Raw genomic sequence first — 23,204 nt, forward strand, 5'->3', positions numbered from 1 at the left:
TATTTTTAGTTATTTTTCTTTTTGATGTATTTTCTTTATTTTCTTTTTATGTCGAAGTCCCTTGAACTTATTTCCCTATTGTAATTGCTCCTGCACTTGTTTATTATTAATGAATTTGTTTTGTTTCATGTGACCTATTCTAGTTTAGTAACAGTTATTTGATGAAACGGTATTCCAAAAGTTCTAAAGGAGGGGTGACTTGATTCATAGGCGAAGTGTACGGCGTTGCTAGGTAGTCACATACTCCCAGAAATCTCAGCCATAAGGTCCATTGCCAAATTTTGTTTTTCAATTTACTTATATTTAGATTAGTTTTCCATGCAAACTACATTTATAGAACTTGCATTGTTTCTTTATTATTGATTGGTCTTTGTTAATTACACACTGAGGCAAAAGTGCTTGGTCCTGTGAGCCATTTTTGAAGCCTACCCTGTTTTAATTTGTTGAATTTATCCTTTCTTAACCAATTGTGAGCTGGTAGGATTAGAATTTTTTGTTCGGTGACAAACTACAAATGAAGCCTAGAGCCTTTTTAGGATGATTACCTTGAAATTTTAATATGAGTTAGGCTATGTAGGATGTTGCTTGATACTAAGTTTGGGGTTGCCTTTGGAATTTGCAACCTACTAATTTTGGGGTGGGGGTACTAGAGAACAAGTGATGAAAAATGAAATAGAATGAAAAACATACACACAAAAATAGGTGTATCAAAAAAAAAAAGAAAGAAAAAGATGAAAGAAATTGAAAAAGGGGCACACAATGTCATATCCGAGTAACTTCAAACTCAATGTGTCCCAAGCTTTTGATAAAGTTATTGAAAATGTTCTCTAGGTACCTAAGTTTTGTTTCAAATAGGGATTGGGGGATTGAATCTTGTTTTACACTTGTAGGAATGTCTAACTCAAATTTTGTGTAGCCTACTTATCCAAATATATCCCACCTTTCACCTAAGCCCCGTTATAACCCTAAAGACCTCAAAAGTGTGTAATGATATTGAATTTGATTGATGTTTAGAAACTTTTCAAGCGTATGGTAATATGTAGACCTGCATGTCGACTGGTAGAACCCTATTTTAATTTGATGCGAGGAGTTGTGAATTGGTGGATGCGAACAAGTCAAACTAGCTCATCTTTAGCTAGAAGGAGAATGAACTTTTGGGTACTATCGTTTTGTCAGGTAACTGTTATTTTACTGTCGTTTGTCACTGTTGCAAGCAAATTCCTTGAGGACAAGGAATGGTTTAAGTTTGGGGTTGTGATGACATGCCGTCATTACGTAATTTTTAGGACTTATTGTGACATTTTGATAGAGTTCTCATGCAAATTATACTGTTCTGGAGTGCAAAAAGCTGAAATATTGAAGTCTGTACAAAGCAAATCGCGCCACGCCAATTTACAGCCTTGCCGCGATTTTGGAAGCAAAATTACAACATCCCTGTTTAAGGCAAATCGCGGCACGCCAATATACAAGGCGCGGCGCGATTTTGATGGGTCACGCCCAAGACTTCTATAAATACTGCACTCAATCTGAAGAACAAGGGTTACGATTTTGGAGAGAAAAGTGCGATTTTGAGACATCGGAGACGGCTAGAAGGGCGATTTCTTCAACCTTTTACCAATTCATGTATGTTTTATTTCAATCATTGATTATGCTATTTGTAAACTCGATTATGAGTAGCTAAATCTCTTAGAGATTAGGTCCGAGATGAATCTTTGTAACCCTAATTGACACATATTGCCGTGAAACTCTATTTTGTTTATGAATTCAATTCTAGTTTATTCAATTCAATTGTTCTTAATGCTTTTTATATCTTGATCACATATAACTTGATTTTGTGAGAACGAATGACCACTGACCATGGCTTTCGACTTAGACCAAATTGAATTGTTCTAATAAACAGGGTTAGTCTAGGAATAGATAATCGTTTGTTAGTGATAATAGGTTAACGTTCGATAAAACCTTCAAGAATTATTAGATCACCCAAGGGATTGGGGGCTGTAGTTTGAGAAGAGGGTTCTAATTCAAGGGATTGATTAGAAATCATCGTAAATTAGAAGAAGATTCATAACAAATAGGTGCGGTATACCAATTAGGGGAACTTAGATGATTCGACGGATCTGATCTCATCTCTCTCCTTATTTTCTTAATCAAATCTATTTTCTTTTATTTGATTTCATAAAATCAAACCAAATCTACTGCCTAGTGGCAAAACCTAAATAAACTTTACACATCCTATTTCTATAACGCAATTGAATTATTGAAGTTAAAAACAGTCCTCGTGGGATCGATATTTTTACTACTTCGATAGTATTTAGTGCACTTGCCAAACCTCTATCAAAGCCTCATTATTTCTTTGCAAAACTTCTTGACTAGACTTCATCTCTTGAAAATTGGTTTGAGTCATTTTGACAAAGCTAGTCATGGCTTCTTCAAAAGATGACGACTTTCTTTGTTGTTGAGGGGCTGGATTAGGTAAGAGTGGATTCAAAGTGTTGTTTTTAGAGGAATTCGGGTTAGAATGTTGTGCCCAAGCCGGGTTGTATGTGTTGGAATAAGGTTTCCCCATTTGGCAGTTTCCCATTTAATATGCTTCCTCACTCACCCCTTCAAGCACACATTCACCATTTGCATGTCCTTCTCCACATAAATCACATCTAGGAGCAACCACTTGTTGAACTTGAGAATGCTGGACTTGTAATTGTCCCATGGTAATTGCTTGCACATGTTTGGTCAAGGCTTCTATCTGTTTATTCATGGCTGTTTGATTTTCTAGGATGGCACTATTCTCACTAACCCCAAAAACACCCCTTTTCTTTTTCTCGGCTTCCAAACGGTACTCATTTTAGGCCATGTTATCTATTAGGGTTTCAACTTCATGTTCATTCTTAACTCTCATGCTTCCTCCAACTGAAGCATCTAAGAACATCCTATGGCTATGTGTCAACCCCTCAGTGAAAACTTGTAGGTAGAACTTCTCGCTTAAGTCATGTGCAAGACACCTTTTAAGCAAAAGTTTAAACTGCTTCCAGGCATAATACAAGACTCATTCTCCCCCTGCCCTCCTCGCATAAATACCTTTTGCTGTAGCATAGCAACACACACAAAAGACAGTATGAAGGTTTGTAATCTCATAATCGAAACACTATAGTATTCTGATTCCTAAACAATGTAAAAGAATTAACCAAGTAGGTACTTACTCAGCGCCTACTTTAAACAATGTAAAATTCATGCTTGATAAATTCTCTCACATTGTTCAACAATGGGAATTTTTGCATTCTAATTAAGAGATAACAAACCTTCACCTACTTGGCTAACCCTTCCAGGTTGTTTAGTTGTTGGAGTTTTACTAGGGAAACTTGTTGTTGTGAGATCATAATGTGGAGTTATACTCACTATCATGGATGAAAATTTATAGCTAGAAAAAAAACTCTTTTGATTCCATAACATTTTAGAGTTGGAGAAGAATTATAATATTTAGATATAGATTTTCCTTTATCAAGGTAATTGGTTTGATTTATTGGCACATCCCTATTGACAGATTAATATGCTTAAGCACAATAGACACAACCTGAAATGCTCTAAAAGTAACTCATCGAAACCTTCAAATTCGGGAATAATTTTATTCATGTTGATATAGATAAGAGGTTTTGGATCTCTGTGTTTTGGAGAGGAGTCTTCTATTGATTTTGATTCTCGTTATTTTGAGTAAGACTTAAATTTGTTGGGACCAAAGGAATACTCACATTAACACTGCCTTCAATTTGTGAAGGTTGATTTCATCATATGGATTCCTAGGGGGAATTACTGGTGAATATTTTCTTTTGGGGTTCTTCTATAACACTTAGTTGGTATAGACTCATTTTCTTTGTTTTAGGATCGTTTAGTAGAATGTATCTAGTAGAATCTTCTTCATCTGGTCTTGAAAATTTTGTTCGACGTTTTCTATCCTTAGTCTTGCTAGCATTTGAAGATGACACTTTTTTATTTCTTGAATCTTAATCGGATTTGTCTTTTTTGTTATCATAGTTGTCATGTTTCTCTAGTAGTTCACTCATAATTCTTTTATCTAAGCAATTACTAATTATTTATCATAAAATTTTGCACACACAAAAAATTCATAACATACATCAGAACATATTTTGCACTTCTGTCATGAAGAAGAATGTAGTAAATAGGGGGAAAGTAGCCATAAAATTGAAGAAAATCAAAACCTAGTCAAATAAACTTCACCAAAATATATTTGGAACATTAAAAAAAATATGTTTGAAAGAATATATTTGATATTAAGAAATAGTCACACATATAATGTTTGATTTATGTGATATACAGGAGATCTAAAAGTAAAACAAATAGTTGAAACACTAGCTTGTTCTTAATATTTATGAATATAACAAGTAATTTCGGAGAAGAAAAAGGAAAAACAAATAGTTGAAACACTAGCTTGTTCTTAATATTTATGAATATTTGTAGGTTGATGAATATAACAAGTAATTTCGGAGAAGAAAAAAGAAAAAAACAAAACCAAAATAAATATGAACATGCTACATCAGTTCATGAATATGAAAATACACGAGTGACCATATTTATTATTGAAATGACAACACATTAGTGGATGCATGTGGAAAATAACTTTACACTAATACCAAAAATAAAATATTTGGTCGAAATCATGATTAAGATTTCGACAAGCCATATGAGTTATTTCGACATGCTGCAAAATGCAAAGGGATTTCACCAAGAGCATACAAAATTCGATATACAGCAATTTCGATCAAGTGTTACATTCATATGGTTTTTCGACCAAAGGCAGGTAGAAATAATCTGAAGTTACAGTTGGAGTGCAATAAGGCAAAGTGGAACGTGTAGCGGCAAACAAGGTTGAAGTGCATGGAAGTTATTTCCTAGTGTCTTAGTAAGTTATAAGAAGTTATTTCTACTTTTAATTTAGACCGTAGGATTTAGTGGTACTTTTAATTTAGACCGTAGGATTTAGTGGAAATAACAAAATCACGTGCTCTTCCTATTCATGTACATGTTATAATCTGCACCGTTCATTAACATCTAATGGTCAATAATTAATGCTCTCATCTCTCGTTCTAAAAACTCCTCTCATTTGATACCTCCCCTATATATATATATATATATATATATATATATATATATATATATATATATAGGAAAATGCTAACAAGTGCCCTTGGGGCATTATTTAAGCAATCAATAATAGTAACTTTTGCATAGAAGCATGTGTGATTGTTACTTTTTTATATGTTTGACTTATATTTTCAAGAGAATATTTCTATTTATGGTTTCCTTAAACAATGCCCTTAGGGCACTTGTTAGCAAGACCCATATATATATATATATATATATATATATATATATATATATATATATATATATATATATATATATGGGTTATGATAGAAGACACCTTTTGTGAAGGTGTCTTTTATCAAGTTACTCTATGAGCATTTGCGAAAAGACACCAACTTACTTTTATGAAGGTGTCTTTTAGCAAAGTTATAACTAAAAAGTGAAAATCACACCTTAAGGTGTGACTTGATAAAAGACACCACCAAAGGGTGGCTTGTAACATAACCCTATATATATATATATATATATATATATATATATATATATATATATATATATATATATATATATAAGTTTGCAATAATAACAAAGAGTTGAATCCTATTTTCTGAAATCCATGTAACACCCGCGTCACATTGGCAAACAGTTTCAGGGGTGGATACTGGATGGAGATAGTTCCAACCACCCTTTACATTCCTGCAATTTAATATTACTTTGTTCTTCCTTTATTTTCCTTTTTCTTTTGCAATTTGCATTTCTTTTCATCTTTCTTTATTTTCCTTTCTTTTGAATATGTTCACTTGAGCATTTTTCTATTATGTTGTCATGAGATAACTTGTTATTAAAAGATATTGGATGCAATTTTAACATAAAAAAGAACAACAATTTTGTTCTTAAAGAATGCATGAAGTGATATCATAAACCACAAGACTTGAACGAACCACTTTAAAAATACATTATCTGGTCTTAACCATTAATAGATAATGAAACTTACGTTACCAAAAAATTGGTATAAACACACTGTTAGCTTAGCATGTAGAAGTCAACTATTAAATCGTTCAACAACTAACAGTGATCTCCATATTTCAAGGTAATAAAGGTTAGAGAAATCTCCATAATTAAAGGTAGTATTTGATATATGACATTATTCTTTTATAAATTTAATGATTTTGCGAAAATAAAACATTTAACGAGCATTGTTTTTTGTTGTAACCCTTCATTTACAAACTTATATTTGATTTGAATATTTAGAATATCAAATCCTTTTCTGTCCTTATTGTCTCCATATTTATATGTCAACTAATCAATTTATCAAGTGGCTAAGAGGCACATGTATCTAACGGTTGTTTTCTGCCTGTAGAGGAGCAAGAAATACTATTTTCTTGTCTGTCGCTTTATATTTATAAGGATGACTTATTTTAAATTGAAACTAGTTACAAACCTGTGCTTCGCACGGGTTGAATAACGTATTTTGTAAAAAAAAAATTCTAAAAGAAAAATGAGCAAATTAAGGGAGACAATTGCATTTTTCTAAGAGATTGTTGTTGATTATAAATTTGAGAATTAAGTAAGCATATTGCACAAACATTAGAAATGTGCACCTTTTTAAAATATTTATCAAAGCATCAAAAGAGCATATACTACAATCAACAATCGAGATAGTAGTCAGGTCTATCTATTTAGATACACCACTAATTATCTCGAATAGTTAAAATAGACCCGTGTATATACATTAGCGACATTGAAGAGATGTAAAGACAATCGAATTTTACAGAGTAAAAAATCAGCCACCCTTTTAAAAAAAAAATTGCTACAAAGACTTCCTTCCTTTTGAATAGTATTTGAAGATGCAGTACACAATTTTGTTTTATTCTGATCTTCAATTACAATACTTATTTTTTGAGGGACTTTAGACTACTGAGCAGTATTAAAACTTTAACCTACATAACTGAGCACAATTATCAGGTATGGGACCTGGACGACACATATATGGCTGCGTTTGATCTCTTCCCCATCCATCTTATTTGGGTAGTAATTTCAAAATCAGAAGAGTTGGAAAAGATTGTTGATCTAGGAGTATGGATTGTGGACTTAGTACTCCAACATTCTTTTAATTTGTTTCAAACATCATAAATTGATTTGTTTCCTTCTTATTTTTATTAACTCATTTATGGGGGTAAGAACTATAATTTGAACCTTCATTTTAGTTATAACTCAATGATATAGTGGTGTCCTTCATCTCAAAAAGACAATAATGTAGGAGTATGGACACTCACATATTTAGAATTTTTCTTCCCTAAAACTCAATGCAATCTTTTTATGAAGTCTCAACTTAAAATACTTTCAGAAGGTATGCAGATGTGCAGAACAACTGGATATGTTTATGGTATTCAACATTTTATAAGCAATCATCATTCATTATTAAAAAATATTTCTAAAGCCTACAAAGTCAATAGCAAAGCTAGACGATTCAGAAGACAAGACACTCCTGTCAATAGAAAATAGAAAAAGATACATTCACATTGCAAGCATGCAAAGTTATGCGCTAGTTAGGTTATGTAGGAGAGCCAGCAAAAACAGCTTATACAGGAAAAGTCGCATTGCTCCGGAATGTTTTTCTCTTGCAATGTCGTGCATGTTTTCCATTTCTTTAACGCAGATTTTGAAATTTTATATCCAAAATTTGCGATTCTTCTCATACATTCATTTTTCCTTGTATATTATATTTCATATCCCCCGACAAGCCAATGAAACCGAACCCCCAACCAAGTAGTTAAGTGACATGAAGTCCATGATTCGATCCTCGGTCCTTAATATAATTTTTGCCATTTCATAAAAAAAAAAATTAAGGTGAATTCAGTTCATAACATTTGACATTGGTTCATGTGTTTTGAAACAGAATGTCAAATATATATGAAAATGCTCATTAAAACCCAAGTAGAAATCACTACTTAACACATGGTTGATACGGAAATCATGAAAGTAGAACTATTTTCTTTTGACAAACAAGAAAGTAGTAATATTGATAATTCAGACAGTAGTTTATGGTCTTTTTAAAGTCTTGGCAGTATTAGACTCCTCCACAGTGAGGTTTCAAGTAATAGTTCATGTGCTTGAACACATTCAGAGGAGTTTGAAAAATAGATCCAAAGATTTATATCTTGACTACTAATACACACCTATTTATACTCGATGCAGAATTTATTTCTCAAACTAAAAAGACACACAGTCAACCCCTTAAACATTCACGTGTAAAACCTTTATTCCGAAAATTAACACCTATTTAAGACTTCCATGACAATGCAGCAGTAAATGATACAAACTGAACAGAGAAACAACATACAAACAAACAGTAAAATATATCACCTACCTTAACTAAAGGCTCTTGGGTAGAATTATGAGACGATTTAGCGAGTTTCCCATCATTATCGTCAACGTCAATAGCATCTTCCCCGTTTACATTTTCACCAGTTGCATCGGCTTTCTCCAAGGTACCCTCACGACCTTGATTTCCTTGCGTAATTTGATTTGTCACAAGTTTGATGGTGGCATCCTTTTCAGCTTGATCTTCCTTTGGTTGTCGCTGACAATACCCTTGCAGACACGTGCTCCCTTGTTTTCGCCAATTGCAAACCTGAGTCAGCATAGCATAACATTAATGTTACACATGAACAAAACTTTAATAACCATGAACCACAAATCTAACTAAACAACAGAAGAAATCGCAAATAAAATACCTCGAGGCAAATTCCTTCTGTTAATTGAATCCTCATTTGTATACACAACACCAATAGGTTCCTTAAGAACTGTAGAAGTTTCCTATTTACAAAACAACATATATTTCAGCCTTAAATAAAAAATCATCACAAATTCAGCATTCATAAAACTTTCTTCCTACAAATACACAAACATGCACAATTACACACACACTCCACATACATACAAATAAAATCAAACCCAAAACCAAGAAATCAAACACTAAAATCAAACCCAAAACCAAGAAATCAAACCCTAAAATCAAACCCAAAACCAATAAAAACGAAACCCTTAACATGCAATCTGGAAAAATTTAGTAAATCACCTTCACCTGATTCGCGTCTCTGTACGAACATACCGCCGAGACGCATCTCCCAATCGATATCCACCTCATAGTCACACGGTTCGCAATTCGTTTTGGTACGTGGTACGGGTTCGGGTACGCGGTTCGTAACTTTCAAGGAATTCGGTACGTGGGGGTATACATAGTCGGTACGTTATGGGTTCGTCATACGTTTTTTCATCCTTCCCTACCTAAGAAAGATGGACCTGTGATGTTTCATGGAGAGGTTTATCTAACATAAAAAAATAGCATTATCTAACATAGAAAAATAACATGAAATAACATGTCCCACATCGGAAGGATTTCCAACATTGAGAGGTAAGAAAGTTTATAAATACAGTCTCCAACACATTCATTCTCTATCACAAACTATCCACTGCCAAGTGTACTGTAGTACATTGAAATAAGATAGTGGGCCAGTGGTGTTTGGATTTTTTGAAAGTAGTAATTAGTAATTACTTTCAAACCCAAGTATTCAAGTAAAAATAGTCTAAATATTTATATCTTGTGTGATGGATGAATGGTTCGCTCTGTACTCTCTTATCAGAGAATTGAGAACTGGTATGTACGAATTGGTACGCGGTTCCTAGGAGGGTAGACGAATTTTGTGACTATGATCCACCTCATTCGGCGGCGAGACTCGGCACAAAAGAACAAAATATACCAATGGACCGTCATCATATTCCTAGTTGAATCAAATAAACCCAGAAAGACTCTTCGCACGACATCATCACTTCGCCTTGTCCCAAGACTCGTGCTTGGGGGGCTGTGGACCGTCATCATATTCCTAAAAGCGTAAAGCCCTCCAAAGAAAGGCTTTGAGCCCTCCAGAAGGGCCTGGGCGCCCTCCGGAAAGGCCTGGGCGCCCTCCAGAAGGATTCCTGAGTCCTGGCGCGCCCCCTAAAGGGCGCCGCCTCATTAAACTTCTAGAAGCCTCTAGAGGACGCCTAAAAAGCCCAAAATACACAAATACCCCTGTTGCTTGGGGACCAAGCAACCGAAACCCAAGCCCATGGCAGGCTATAAATACTACTCTTGAGAGCATTCTCAAGGCATCTAATCATCAGTCTAAACCCTAGAATCCTAGTATTCCTTACCGTACTTTTCTGCAAGTACAGTTGGCGCCGTCTGTGGGAAAAGGTAAAACTAACCTGGACCACGTTCCTGGATCGCAAATCGTGATTCAGAAACCCTTAAACGAGACCTCTAAATCGTAAAACTCCTTTGCGATTTAGAAACCCTAACCCCTTTCGACCAACCTAAATCGCACCTCACGTACGATTTAGAGAAAAGCCTCTCATCATGGCAACAGCCGAAGAATTAGAATCCATGCGAACTCAACTCGCTCAGCTGAAGGATCACAACGATGCCCTTCAGGCCTCAATGGAGACCATGCAACAAAAGCAACTGGAGGAAAAAGCAGAATCACACCAGGGCGAGCTAGATGACCCTGAACCACAACCATTATCCGCTGAAATTTGGGACGCACCAGTTCCAGAGGGCTTCAAGCCGCCCAACCTATCCACCTTCGACGGAAAGAACGACCCCATGGAGCACGTCACGGCCTTCAATACTCGCATGGCGGTTGTCGGGGCTCCCGATTCTCTGAAGTGCAAATTACTAGCAGGTACTTTCACTGACGCCGCCTTACGCTGGTACATGAATCTCCCACGGTTCTCCATCCTCAGCTACCAGGACATGACCAGGAAACTCACACAACAGTTCTCCGCCAGTCGACATCGCAAGGTCCCAGCAACTAGCCTCTTCAATGTACGACAAGGGCATAATGAATCCCTCAGAGACTACCTGGCCAGATTCAACGATACAACCATCAAGGTAATCAACCCCAACCAGGAAGTGTTCGTAGGAGCTTTCCAAAACGGACTAAGGGCAGGGCAGTTCAACGAGTCTCTAGCCCAAAAACCTGCGGATTCCATGGAAGAGGTTACAGCCAGGGCAGAATGCTACATCAAGGGCGAGGAGAGCAACGCAGAAAAGAAGGCCAGAGACGCCAAGGAGCGCGCAAGCAATCCAGAACGGCGACCTTATCAACCAGCAGCTGGCAGAGATCGCGCCCCCTACAGAAGGCCGGAGAGGCGACCATTCAACCCATATTCTCAAAGGGACTTCACACCCTTGAATACTAGACCAGAGCGGATCATGAAGGAGGTCTTAGAAGCAAGACTGATCCCAGAGCCCTTGCCAGCCCGAAGCCCCGTCATGGGAAGAGATGAAGATAAATGGTGCAAATATCATAAGGTACGAGGACACGACACAGACTCATGCATTCATCTTCGCCAAGAAATCGAGCGACTAATACAAAGTGGGAAGCTAAGAGGTTATGTCAGGGACAGAAGGGGCGAGAATAAACAAAAAACGGATCATAAAAAGGAGGAAGTGAATGACGAAAAAAGACACGCCATAAACACTATCTCAGGTGGCTTCGCCGGAGGGGGGGAGTCAAGTTCGGCGCGAAAGAAATATGTGAGACAGGTAATGCTATGCCAGGAATATGAAGAAACGGATCAGAAGCACGAACCAGAGGTATCATTCGCGCCCAAAGATTTTCGAGACGTGGTACCCCACGACGACGACCCCATGGTCGTCACTTTACAAATCTTCAAGTGGGACGTAAAACGGGTGTTGATAGACCCAGGAAGCTCTGCGGATATTCTTTACTATGACACATTTGATCGAATGGGGCTAGACCCGGAGCAGCTGCAACCTTTCAGAGGAACTCTGGCGGGCTTCACGGGCGAGCAGGTTCATGTGAGAGGATACATCACCCTAAAGACAACTTTCGGAAGCGGATCTCACGCCAAAACCATTCGAGTCAGGTACCTCGTTGTGAACTCGCCTAGCTCTTACAACATCATCATAGGTCGCCCTGCCTTCAACCTGTTGGGCGGATTCTTATCCACGAAGTATCTAGTAATGAAGTACCCTCTTGACTCTGGAAAAATTGGAACCATTCGAGGCGATCAAAAACTCGCCAGGGAGTGCTATCATAACAGTTTGCGTTTGCAAAAGACCAGAAAGAAGTCAAGTAACGAAGTAATGCACGAAGTCAACATGATCGATCTAGACCCCAGGGAAGGCTTCCAGCAAGAACGCCTAGAACCCACTGAAGAGTTAAAAGAGGTCTCCATCGGACCAGAAGCCCACCATACAACAAAGATTGGCACGTCACTACCCCCTGAAGAGGAGATCGCCCTGGTCAAGCTACTAAAAAAGAATCTGGATCTCTTCGCCTGGCATCCATCAGAAATGCCAGGGATGGACCCCGACATTGCTTGCCACCACCTATCTATCAAGGCTGGCGTGAAACCGGTAGTACAGCGGAAAAGGAAGATGGGCGAGGAAAGAAGAAAGGCAGTTGATGAGGAAGTGAAAAAATTAGTTGAAGCCCACTTTATCAGCGAAATAAAGTATCCCACGTGGTTAGCCAACACCGTACTTGTTAGGAAAGCTAATGGGAAGTGGCGAATGTGCGTGGACTACACTGATTTGAACATGGCGTGCCCCAAAGATCCTTATCCTCTCCCTAACATCGACCACCTGATCGACAGCGCCTCAGGTTACAAAACTCTAAGCTTTATGGATGCCTATTCAGGTTACAATCAAATACGGATGGACCCTCTGGACGCTCCGAAAACGGCCTTTATGACCAGCACAAAGAATTATCACTATGAAGTCATGTCTTTTGGTCTAAAGAACGCAGGCGCCACCTTCCAGCGTTCTATGGACACCGCGTTCTCCGCGCAGATAGGACGAAATCTGGAAGTATATATTGACGACCTAGTCGCAAAGACGAAGGAGGGTTACAGTCACTCTGAAGATCTGGAGGAGATATTGAGCCAGGTTCGAAGGTATAGGATTCGTCTGAATCCATCGAAATGTTCTTTCGGAGTGCAGGCGGGAAAATTCTTAGGTTTCCTCTTAACAAGACGAGGCATCGAAGCAAACCCTGACAAATGCCAGGCGATCATCAACATGAGAAGCCCCACCAACATCAAGGAAGTACAGCAACTCACAGGTAGGCTCGCCGCTCTTTCTCGTTTCTTGTCCTGCGCCGGCGACAAAGCCTTCTCTTTCTTCGCCTCCATTAAGAAGAAGGAGAGATTCGAGTGGACTCCAGAATGCGAGGATGCTTTCCAGCAGATTAAGAAGTTCTTAGCCAGTCCGCCCATCCTTCAGCGGCCAAGTCCGAACGCCATCCTCTTCCTATATCTGGCGATATCCGACAACGCCATGAGCACAGTCTTGGTAGAAGATTCAGCAACAGGAGAGAGGCCAATTTACTTCGTCAGCAGGGTACTCAAAGGGGCAGAGCTGCGATATCAGAAGATAGAACGTCTCGCCCTTGCTGTCGTCGTAACAGCAAGGAAGCTTCGCCCCTACTTCCAAAGTCACAAGATCGTCGTAAAATCAGATTACCCGATCAGGCAGGTACTGGGGAAACCTGATTTGGCCGGAAGAATGGTAGCCTGGTCCATAGAGCTTTCAGAGTACGACGTTCAGTTCGTACCGAGAGGGAGCATCAAATCCCAAGTACTGGCAGATTTTGTAGTAGAGCTCGCCTCCCCAGTACAGGAGCAACCTCCTTTCGTATGGCTCTTATCTGTAGATGGCTCATCCAACCTGAAAGGCAGTGGTGCAGGCGTTATCTTGGAAGGGCCGGACGACGTTCTTATCGAGCAATCCCTCAGATTCGAATTCAAGGCAAGCAACAACCAGGCCGAGTATGAAGCTCTAATAGCTGGCATGACCTTAGCCCTAGAGATGGGCGCTGAAAATTTGCGAGCCAAGAGTGATTCCCAGCTCGTAACAAGTCAGATCACGGGCGACTATCAGACGAAAGACACACAGCTAGCCAAATACCTAACTAAGGTGCAGAGCCTCGCCAAGAAATTTAGCTTCTTCGAAGCCATTTATGTACCACGGGAGCAGAATTCCAGAGCGGATTTGTTGGCAAAACTCGCCAGTACCAAACGACCGGGCAACAACAGGACAGTTATCCAGGAAGTAGTCGCAACACCTAGTACGAAGGTGGACGAAGTACTTCAGGTCAACGAGAACACAGGAGGATGGATGGAGCCATTGCTTAGATATTTGACGGGGTCATTCACACCAACCGATGACGAGGAAGAACAGACAATCAGAAGACGAGCGTCCAAATTTACTTTGGTTTCTGGGAAACTCTACAAAAGAGGCCGCACGACTCCCTTGCTGCGATGCTTAGGAGAAGGCGAGACGCACTTGGTCCTTTTGGAAGTACACGAGGGCGTTTGCGGCAGTCATATAGGCGGGCGGGCTCTAGCCGCCAAACTCCTCCGCGCCGGATACTATTGGCCCACCATGCTTCAGGATAGCTCGGATTTCGTAAAGAAATGTGATAAATGCCAAAGATTTTCTGGCAGGAAGCATGTCCCAGCTCAGGAGTTGACCTCTGTATACTCACCATGGCCATTTCACAAATGGGCGGTCGATATCGTTGGACCCTTTCCTCTCGCCCCAGGGCAGCTGAAATTTCTCATAGTCGGAGTGGATTACTTCACCAAATGGATCGAGGCAGAAGCAGTCGCTAAAATAACTGCGGAAAGAGTAAAGAAGTTCTACTGGAAGAAGATCATCTGTCGTTTTGGCCTACCTAAGTGCATAGTATCAGATAATGGAACTCAGTTCGCAAGCTCAACAGTGTTGGACTTCTGCAAGAACCTAGGGATACAGACAAAATTCGTCTCGGTAATTCATCCGCAAGCCAATGGACAAGCTGAATCGGCCAACAAAGTTATTCTTAGCGGGATCAAAAAGAAATTAGAGGCCGCCAAAGGTTTGTGGGCAGAACAACTCCATGAGGTACGAATAATTTTCAAAATCAATTTTCTCTCACCTCAACTTTCCAAAATTTTCAATCTCTTTCAAGCTACCACTATACTGTGTATAAACAATGCATCGACCAACATAAGTACAGGTACTATGGTCCTACCACACTACCCCTCATTCTACAACCAAGGAGACACCGTTCACTATGGTCTACGGCACCGACGCCATGATACCTGTCGAAATCGACACCCCCACATGGAGGCGAGATACGTTTTCAGAAGAAGGTATCTATCTTATTTCGCCAGGCGACTAACATTTTTTGGTGCAGGGAAATATTACTATTGTAAATTTACGCGTTATTTGTTGGAACAAAATGTGTTTAACAATGAACCTTAAAGAGTTTTGATGATAACAAGGTATTAAAAATTGTAAATTGGACTAGCTAATATTTGTTCAAGTGTACAGGACCATAATTATAAAGTCACATCATCATTGGTTCTGAATGAGCAAATAAAGAGCAAAAGAAAATGAAGCTTAGATGATTCTGAAGAAATAGTGCTCCTGAAGTCAAGCTGCTCCTGAAGAAATAGCGCTCCTGAAGTAAGCCACTCCTGAAGAATAGTGCTTCTGAAGACAAGAGGTCCAGAAGCCACATCATCAGAAGCTGCGTCATCAGAAGCTGCAGAAGTCATATCATCAGAAGCTGCATCATCAGAAGCTGCCTCATCAGAAGCTATTTCACCAGAAGCTGAATCTCAACTGGGTTTGCAAAAGATTCAAGAATTGAAGAATTATCAATGCAAAAGCTGTCCATTGGATTCGAAAACACAAACAAAGGATTAGTGGAATTTTGCAACGGTCATTTCAAAGGTGTTTGAAGGCTTGTGCTTGCATTTTGGACGAAAGCGTTGACATTGTACTTTGTACGAATTGTACAACCACGTTCTCCACTACTCTGTTTTGTGTCCACGCTTCAAGACAAGAAAACAGCTCCAGAATACCGTCTCGCCTGCATATATGTTCCTTTGGATAAGGAATGGATTTCAAATTGGTTCTTCATAGGACAACAACCAAATCAGGCAAAAGATCATTGGTGAAAGATCAAGCTTCACTAACGACTCTTTGGTGTGCTGGCAATTTCATAACGTCTCTTTCACACCTCTATATAAAGGAGTGAAGACCTAGAGAATTGGTAATGCAAGAACGCTAAACGAAAGACTCACAAGATTTTCACAAGTACCAAACCTCTGCTGAAATTGTTCTGCATTCACTTAGAATTTCTGTGTCTCAAAGTCATATCTTAGAAATTCTTAAGTTCATTGAGTCTGTATCTGATTTGTATTGTGAGCACCTCTGATTGTATATCAAGTGTTCAACCTTAAACAATTTTCTGTGTAATTTTGTTTAGTTAGGAAGTCTCTTGCAGTTGTGCTTGAGCAGGAAGTCTCTTGATTGTGTTCTTGAGCAAAGGAAGTCTCTAGCTTGTGTGCTTGAGCAAATGAAGTCTCTTGCTTGTGTGCTTGAGCATTTGTAATCAGATATTACTCATAGTGAAATCTCCTTGGAAGTGCAAGGGGGACTGGACTACTTCCGGATTGTGGAAGGAACCAGTATAATTGCTTTGTGTCGTTCTTCTTCTCTCTCTCTGTTTTATTCCGCTGCATTTAGATTCTGATTATCACTTCAGAAGCTGTCTCACCTAGCTTCTGATCAGTGTGTTCAGTTTTTAGGAGAAACGAAGAATTTTTCAAAACACAATTCAACCCCCATTCTTGTGTTTTTCTCACCTTCAATTGGTATCTAGAGCCTTGGTCTGTTGTGTATCACTTAACCGTGCAACAGTCAAAGATCTGAGAAAAACATGTCTACTCCTCCTCCTACTGGTCCTAGTGATACTAGCTATAAACATGTCTCACATGATTATAGTGATAGTAAGAAAACCAGTGTTGGAAAAGTTCCAAAGTTCAATGGAGATGCTGAAGAGTTCTCTTGGTGGAAGACCAACTTTTACAGTTACATCATGAGCCTGGATGAAGAATTATGGGATATTCTGGAAGATGGTGTTGGTGATTTAGTCCTTGATGAAGAAGGAGCTGTTGTGGATAGAAAGAAACATACTCCAGAACTGAGGAAACTTTACAAGAAGCATCATATTATCAGAGGAGCCCTTGTCACTGCCATACCCAAAGCAGAGTATATGAAGATGAGTGACAAATCCACTGCTAAAGCTATGTTTGCTTCTCTCTGTTCAAATTATGAAGGGAGCAAGAAGGTCAAAGAAGCAAAGGCTCTCCTGCTTGTACATCAGTATGAGTTATTCAAGATGAAGGATGATGAAACTATTGAGGAGATGTACTCAAGGTTTCAAACCTTAGTTTCTGGGCTACAGATTCTAAAGAAGAGCTATGTTGCTTCTGATCATGTAAGCAAGATACTCAGAAGCTTACCTGCCAGATGGAGACCAAAAGTGACTGCCATTGAGGAAGCTAAAGATTTAAACACTTTAAGTGTCGAAGATCTTGTTAGTTCTCTCAAAGTTCATGAGTTAAGTCTTAATGAACATGAGTCTACTAAGAAGAGTAAATCAATAGCTCTTCCATCCAAAGGCAAGTCATCAAAAGCTCTCAAAGTAGTTGAATCTGAAGAGGAAGAACAGTCAAGTTCAGATTCTGAACCAGATGCTGCTGAAATGGCCATGCTCTCAAACAGACTTCAATATCTGGCCAAGAAGAACAGAAAGTTTCTCTCCAGAAGGGGTAACTCCAGAAGCTCAAAGAAAGAAGATCAGAAGGGATGCTTCAACTGTAAGAAGCCTGGACACTTCATTGCTGAATGCCCTGATCTTCAAAGAGAAAAGTCAAAGGACAAGTCAAAGAGGTCTACATTTAAACCAAGCAAACTCAAGAAGCAGATTAAGCAGAGTTTAATGGCAACCTGGGATGATTTGGGTAGTGAATCTGGATCTGATAAAGAGGAAGCTGATGAAGATGCAAAGGTAGCTGTTGGGTTGGTAGCAACAGCAACTTCAGAAGCTGGATCAGATTCAGACTCAGAAGATGAAAACGAGGTATATTCCAAAATTCCCAGAGATGAACTTGTTGAGTCACTTAAAGAACTTCTTACACATTTTGAAGTAAGAACCAATGAGTTGAAGGATTTAAAAGAAAAATATGCTGATTTGGTACAACAGCAAAAATCAACTCTATTGGATCTGAAAGCTTCTGAACAAGGACTTAGGGGCTTTGACTTCATGTGTAAAACATATGAAGATCAGCTCAGGTTCTTATGTCAGAAGCTACAAGAAAAGTGTAATGAAAAACCTTTAAGTAACCATGAAATTGCTCTTGAAGATTTTATTATATCTGGCATTGACAGAAGCAGAGTAGCTTCTATGATTTATAGCATTTACAAGAACAATGGCAGAGGAATTGGTTTTCCAGAAGTGAAACTTGAGAAAACCAATCTAAAATCTTGTTGTGAATGCATCAAGGAAGGTCTGAAAACATTCTTTGTACCAGAAGGGGCTGAGTTGGAAACTGTTGTTCAATCAGAACCTGAAGCTTCTAGTCCTAAGGCTAAGATTACTTCAACGCCAAAGAACTCTAAGTCAAAGGCTATGATCAAATCTGATTCCAAGACTTCAAAGGTCAGGATCCTGAAAAGATCAGAACCTATTCCTCAGAGTCTGGTGAAACCAAAATCTGGGGTTCTGAAGTCTAAGTTTCAGAAGAAGAAAGTTACTGCTTCTGAAGTACCAAAACCTAAGGTGATGGTTAATCAGAAGCAACCCAACTCACAGCACAAGGTACAAGAAGTGAAGAGTAAAGCCTTAAGTACTAACCTTCCAGGACCCATAGAACAATGGGTACCTAAATCTAAAAATGTCAATGATGCAGGTATGTCTAAGAGCAGTGCCAAAGCAAAGATCATGGTACCTAGACAGCGGTTGCTCAAGACACATGACAGGAGACAAGTCCATGTTCCTCAGCCTAACAATGAAAGAGGGAGGAAATGTGAAATTTGGGGGCAACCAGTCAGGCAAGATCATAGGTACAGGAACTATTGGTAATTCCTCTACCTCAATTAATAATGTATGGTTGGTAGATGGTCTTGAACATAACCTTTTGAGCATTAGTCAATTTTATGATAATGGTTATGATGTGCTTTTTGAAAAACCCAACTGTACAGTAATCAACAAGAAAGACAAATCCATTGTGTTCAAGGGAAAGAGAGTTGACAATGTCTATAAAATCAATTTTTCTGAACTGGCTGATCAGAAGGTGGTTTGCCTACTATCAGTGAATGATAAGAAATGGATGTGGCACAGAAGGTTGGGACATGCTAACTGGAGGTTAATCTCTAAGCTTAGTAAGTTACAACTTGTGAAAGGGCTACCAGACATTGACTATCATTCAGATGCACTCTGTGGTGCATGTCAGAGAGGGAAAATTGTGAAATCATCTTTTAAAACCAAAGACATTGTTTCAACCTCAAGACCTTTAGAATTACTCCATATTGATTTATTTGGACCAGTGAGTACTGCATCCCTATATGGAAGTAGATATGGATTAGTCATTGTTGATGATTACAGCAGATGGACTTGGGTGAAATTCATAAAGAGTAAAGATGTTGCGTGTGATGTATTCAGTAGCTTCTGCACTCAAATTCAATCTGAAAAAGAATCAAAAATTTTGAAAGTCAGAAGTGATCATGGTGGAGAATTTGAAAATGAGCCATTTGAAGCTTTTTGTGAAAAACATGGAATTTTCCATGAGTTCTCTTCTCCTAGAACACCACAACAAAATGGGGTTGTAGAGAGAAAGAATAGAACTTTACAAGAAATGGCCAGAACCATGATTCATGAAAACAATTTACCAAAACATTTTTGGGCAGAAGCAGTGAATACAGCATGCTATGTTCAGAACAGGATCTATATTAGACCTATTTTGGAGAAAACAGCATATGAACTCTTTAAAGGAAGAAAACCCAATATCTCTTACTTTCATCAATTTGGATGTACATGTTACATTCTGAACAACAAGCTCTACCTAAAGAAATTTGATGCCAAGGCCCAAAGGGGAATCTTTTTAGGTTACTCTGAAAGGTCAAAGGCATACAGAGTGTATAATTCAGAAACACTTTGTGTTGAAGAATCTATGCACGTTAAATTTGATGACAAGGAGCTTGAAGATAAAACTTCAAAGCAAGGTGAAAGTTCTGCAGAGATACAGGTTCCTGAAGCTACTCCAGAACCTGATCAGATAGCTGAGTCTGAAGATAGTGCAGAAGCTGAACCCACATCAGAAGCACAAGATGAAGCTGCTTCTGATGAAGCACAAGATGGCTCACATCAAGCAGATCCTCCCAGAAACACATTCAAACACAAGTCTTCACATCCTGAGGAGCTAATCATTGGAAACAAGGATAGTCCAAGAAGAACAAGATCACATTTCAGACAAGAGGAGTCAATGATTGGACTAATCTCAATGATTGAACCTACAACAGTTGATGAAGCACTTTCAGATGATGGATGGATCATAGCTATGCAAGAAGAGTTGAATCAATTTCAAAGAAATGATGTGTGGGATCTGGTACCCAAACCTCAGCACAAGAACATTATTGGAACAAAATGGGTATTCAGAAACAAGCTGAATGAGCAAGGTGAAGTAACAAGAAACAAAGCCAGGCTTGTTGCACAAGGGTATAGTCAACAAGAAGGCATTGATTACACTGAAACGTTTGCTCCAGTTGCAAGATTGGAAGCAATCAGGTTACTTCTTTCCTATGCAGTTAATCATGGCATAATATTATATCAAATGGATGTCAAGAGTGCTTTTCTAAATGGTGTCATAGAAGAAGAAGTGTATGTCAAGCAACCTCCTGGATTTGAGGATATTAAATATCCTGACCATGTTTTTAAACTGAAGAAATCACTATATGGCTTGAAACAAGCTCCCAGAGCTTGGTATGATAGACTAAGTAATTTCTTAATCAAAAATGATTTTAAAAGAGGACAGGTTGATACTACACTCTTCAGAAGGACCCTTGGGAAAGATATTCTTGTTGTGCAAATATATGTTGATGATATAATATTTGGTTCTACTAATGCATCTCTTTGCAAGGAATTTTCTGAGTTGATGCAGGATGAATTTGAAATGAGCATGATGGGAGAGCTGAAGTTCTTCCTTGGCATTCAAATCAATCAATGCAAAGATGGAGTCTATGTTCATCAATCAAAGTACACAAAGGAGCTTCTGAAGAAGTTCAAACTTGAAGATTGTAAAGTGATGAACACTCCAATGCACCCCACGTGCAACTTAAGCAAAGAAGATGAAGGAGCTAAAGTAGATCAGAAGCTGTATAGAGGTATGATTGGTTCTTTGTTATACCTCACTGCATCTAGGCCAGATATTTTATTCAGTGTATGCTTGTGTGCAAGATTCCAATCAGATCCTAGAGAATCTCATATGACTTCTGTCAAGAGAATCTTCAGGTATTTGAAAGGAACAACTAATCTTGGACTCCTTTATAGGAAATCCTTAGATTATAAGCTAATTGGATTCTGTGATGCTGATTATGCTGGTGATAGGATTGAAAGAAAGTCAACTAGTGGCAACTGTCAATTTCTGGGTGATAATCTTATATCCTGGGCTAGCAAAAGACAAACAACTATTGCTATGTCTACAGCAGAAGCAGAATACATTTCAGCTGCAAGTTGTTGTACACAACTACTCTGGATGAAACATCAGTTGGAAGATTATCAGATGACTGCTAACAGTATTCCCATTTATTGTGATAATACTGCTGCTATTTGTTTGTCTAAAAATCCAATTTTGCATTCAAGAGCGAAGCACATTGAAATCAAACACCATTTTATCAGAGATTATGTTCAAAAAGGAATTTTAGATATACAATTCATTGATACTGAAAATCAATGGGCTGATATATTTACTAAGCCTTTAACTGTTGAAAGATTTGATTTTATAAAGAAAAATTTGAACATGCACTTTGTAGCTGATTAAATGCTTGCTTGCTCCTGAATAGGATTTTAGGTTCTGAAGTTAGTTCAGAAGCGGTAGTCCATCAGAAGCTCTTTATTGAGGTTCTGAGGAAAACTCGCTTCTGATGATGACGTCAGCATCTGAAGTCCAGAAGCTGGATTTGTTGCTTCTGAATAGTTGAATTAGTGGAAACGTTGGAAGTTACCTTTTAAAAAGTAACTTCTGGCCCACTAACTTGGTAGTCACTCTGTGAACTTCTTACGTGGCCTGTATGTGTTGGTGTATAACTAAAAGGGCAATGATGATTTAATAGCTTTGAAAGTACTTTTCACGCGCCCCCAATTTTGTCATTAATGTTATGTTTGTTTGTCTCTTTTGAATTGCAATCGTTTTACTTTTAACACTTTGACAATTCACACACTACTCACTCACAACAAACACATTTGCTCTCAAACCTCTTGCGAAGTAAGCGCATTCTCTCAACCTTAGAACCCTAAAATCTTCATCTTCTTCAAACAAGCAAAGCGTATCAGAATCTGGGTCCATCTACAAAGAGAAGACTATGGATATTCCATGGAAATCCTTAATCGTCCAAGTAGAATCACCAGTGGACTTCACTTCACTCAAGAAGTACGAAGTGGACATGGAAGGCTACGTAGAAACTCAGAAACTGTCTGGCTACTTCAACATGCTAAATGGGCCAACATATGTGAACTTGGTCAAAGATTTCTGGTTAAGGGCTGAAATTGTCAATAGAAAGCCTGTGAAGGCAGCAGATAAACCAGCTGGGTCGAAGAAAGGAAAGAAGGAGATTGAGTTGAATCCCACTTCCTTCAGTAGCCTTGAGATAAGGTCTGAAGTGATGGGTATTCCTGTAATCATCACAGAGGAGATAGTTGCTAAAGCTTGTAGAATGGATGCAGAAGGAAGGTTTCAAGAAATTGTTAAGAAGGATGATGTCCTTCTGCAAAACTACTACAACACTCTTCTGGGTGGAAACAAAGATGCTAAGCCTTCTGAAATGGAGATTCACAATAGAATGTTGGTGAAATTCAGCAATGATTGCTTCTTTCAAAGAGCAGGTGGGTCTGATCAACCCAACAACCAACAGAAGCTAGCAATCTATTTCATGACCAATCTGGAAAAGATAAACTTTCCAAGATATGTATTGGATCATCTCT

The 23,204-nt window shown here is 38.7% G+C and overlaps 1 protein-coding gene and 1 long non-coding RNA gene across 2 annotated transcripts; one reads left to right on the plus strand and one right to left on the minus strand.

Annotated features, from left to right (window-relative positions):
• Positions 1 to 8,279: 8,279 nt before the first annotated feature.
• On the minus strand, positions 8,280 to 9,537 carry LOC146904092 (uncharacterized). The gene is made up of 3 exons (XR_015018541.1): positions 9,179 to 9,537; positions 8,835 to 8,916; positions 8,280 to 8,731 (listed from the first exon to the last, which is right to left on the minus strand). It is a non-coding gene; the product is annotated as an uncharacterized LOC146904092 (long non-coding RNA).
• Positions 9,538 to 10,498: 961 nt separating this feature from the next.
• LOC146904093 (uncharacterized) lies at positions 10,499 to 14,868 on the plus strand. Its single transcript, XM_085728226.1, has 2 exons — positions 10,499 to 14,808; positions 14,865 to 14,868. The coding sequence occupies exons 1-2, from the start codon at positions 10,499 to 10,501 to the stop codon at positions 14,866 to 14,868; spliced, it is 4,314 nt and encodes a 1,437-aa protein (XP_085584352.1).
• Positions 14,869 to 23,204: the final 8,336 nt, after the last annotated feature.

This window comes from Medicago sativa, chromosome 7 (assembly GCF_051527215.1).
Source record: "Medicago sativa cultivar Bolivia chromosome 7, Bolivia_mono, whole genome shotgun sequence".
In the NCBI taxonomy this organism is placed as follows: Eukaryota; Viridiplantae; Streptophyta; class Magnoliopsida; order Fabales; family Fabaceae; genus Medicago; species Medicago sativa.

Coding starts and splice junctions, on each gene's coding strand:
- LOC146904093 (XM_085728226.1), top strand. CDS start 10,499: ATGGCAACAGCCGAAGAATTAGAATCCATGCGAACTCAACTCGCTCAG.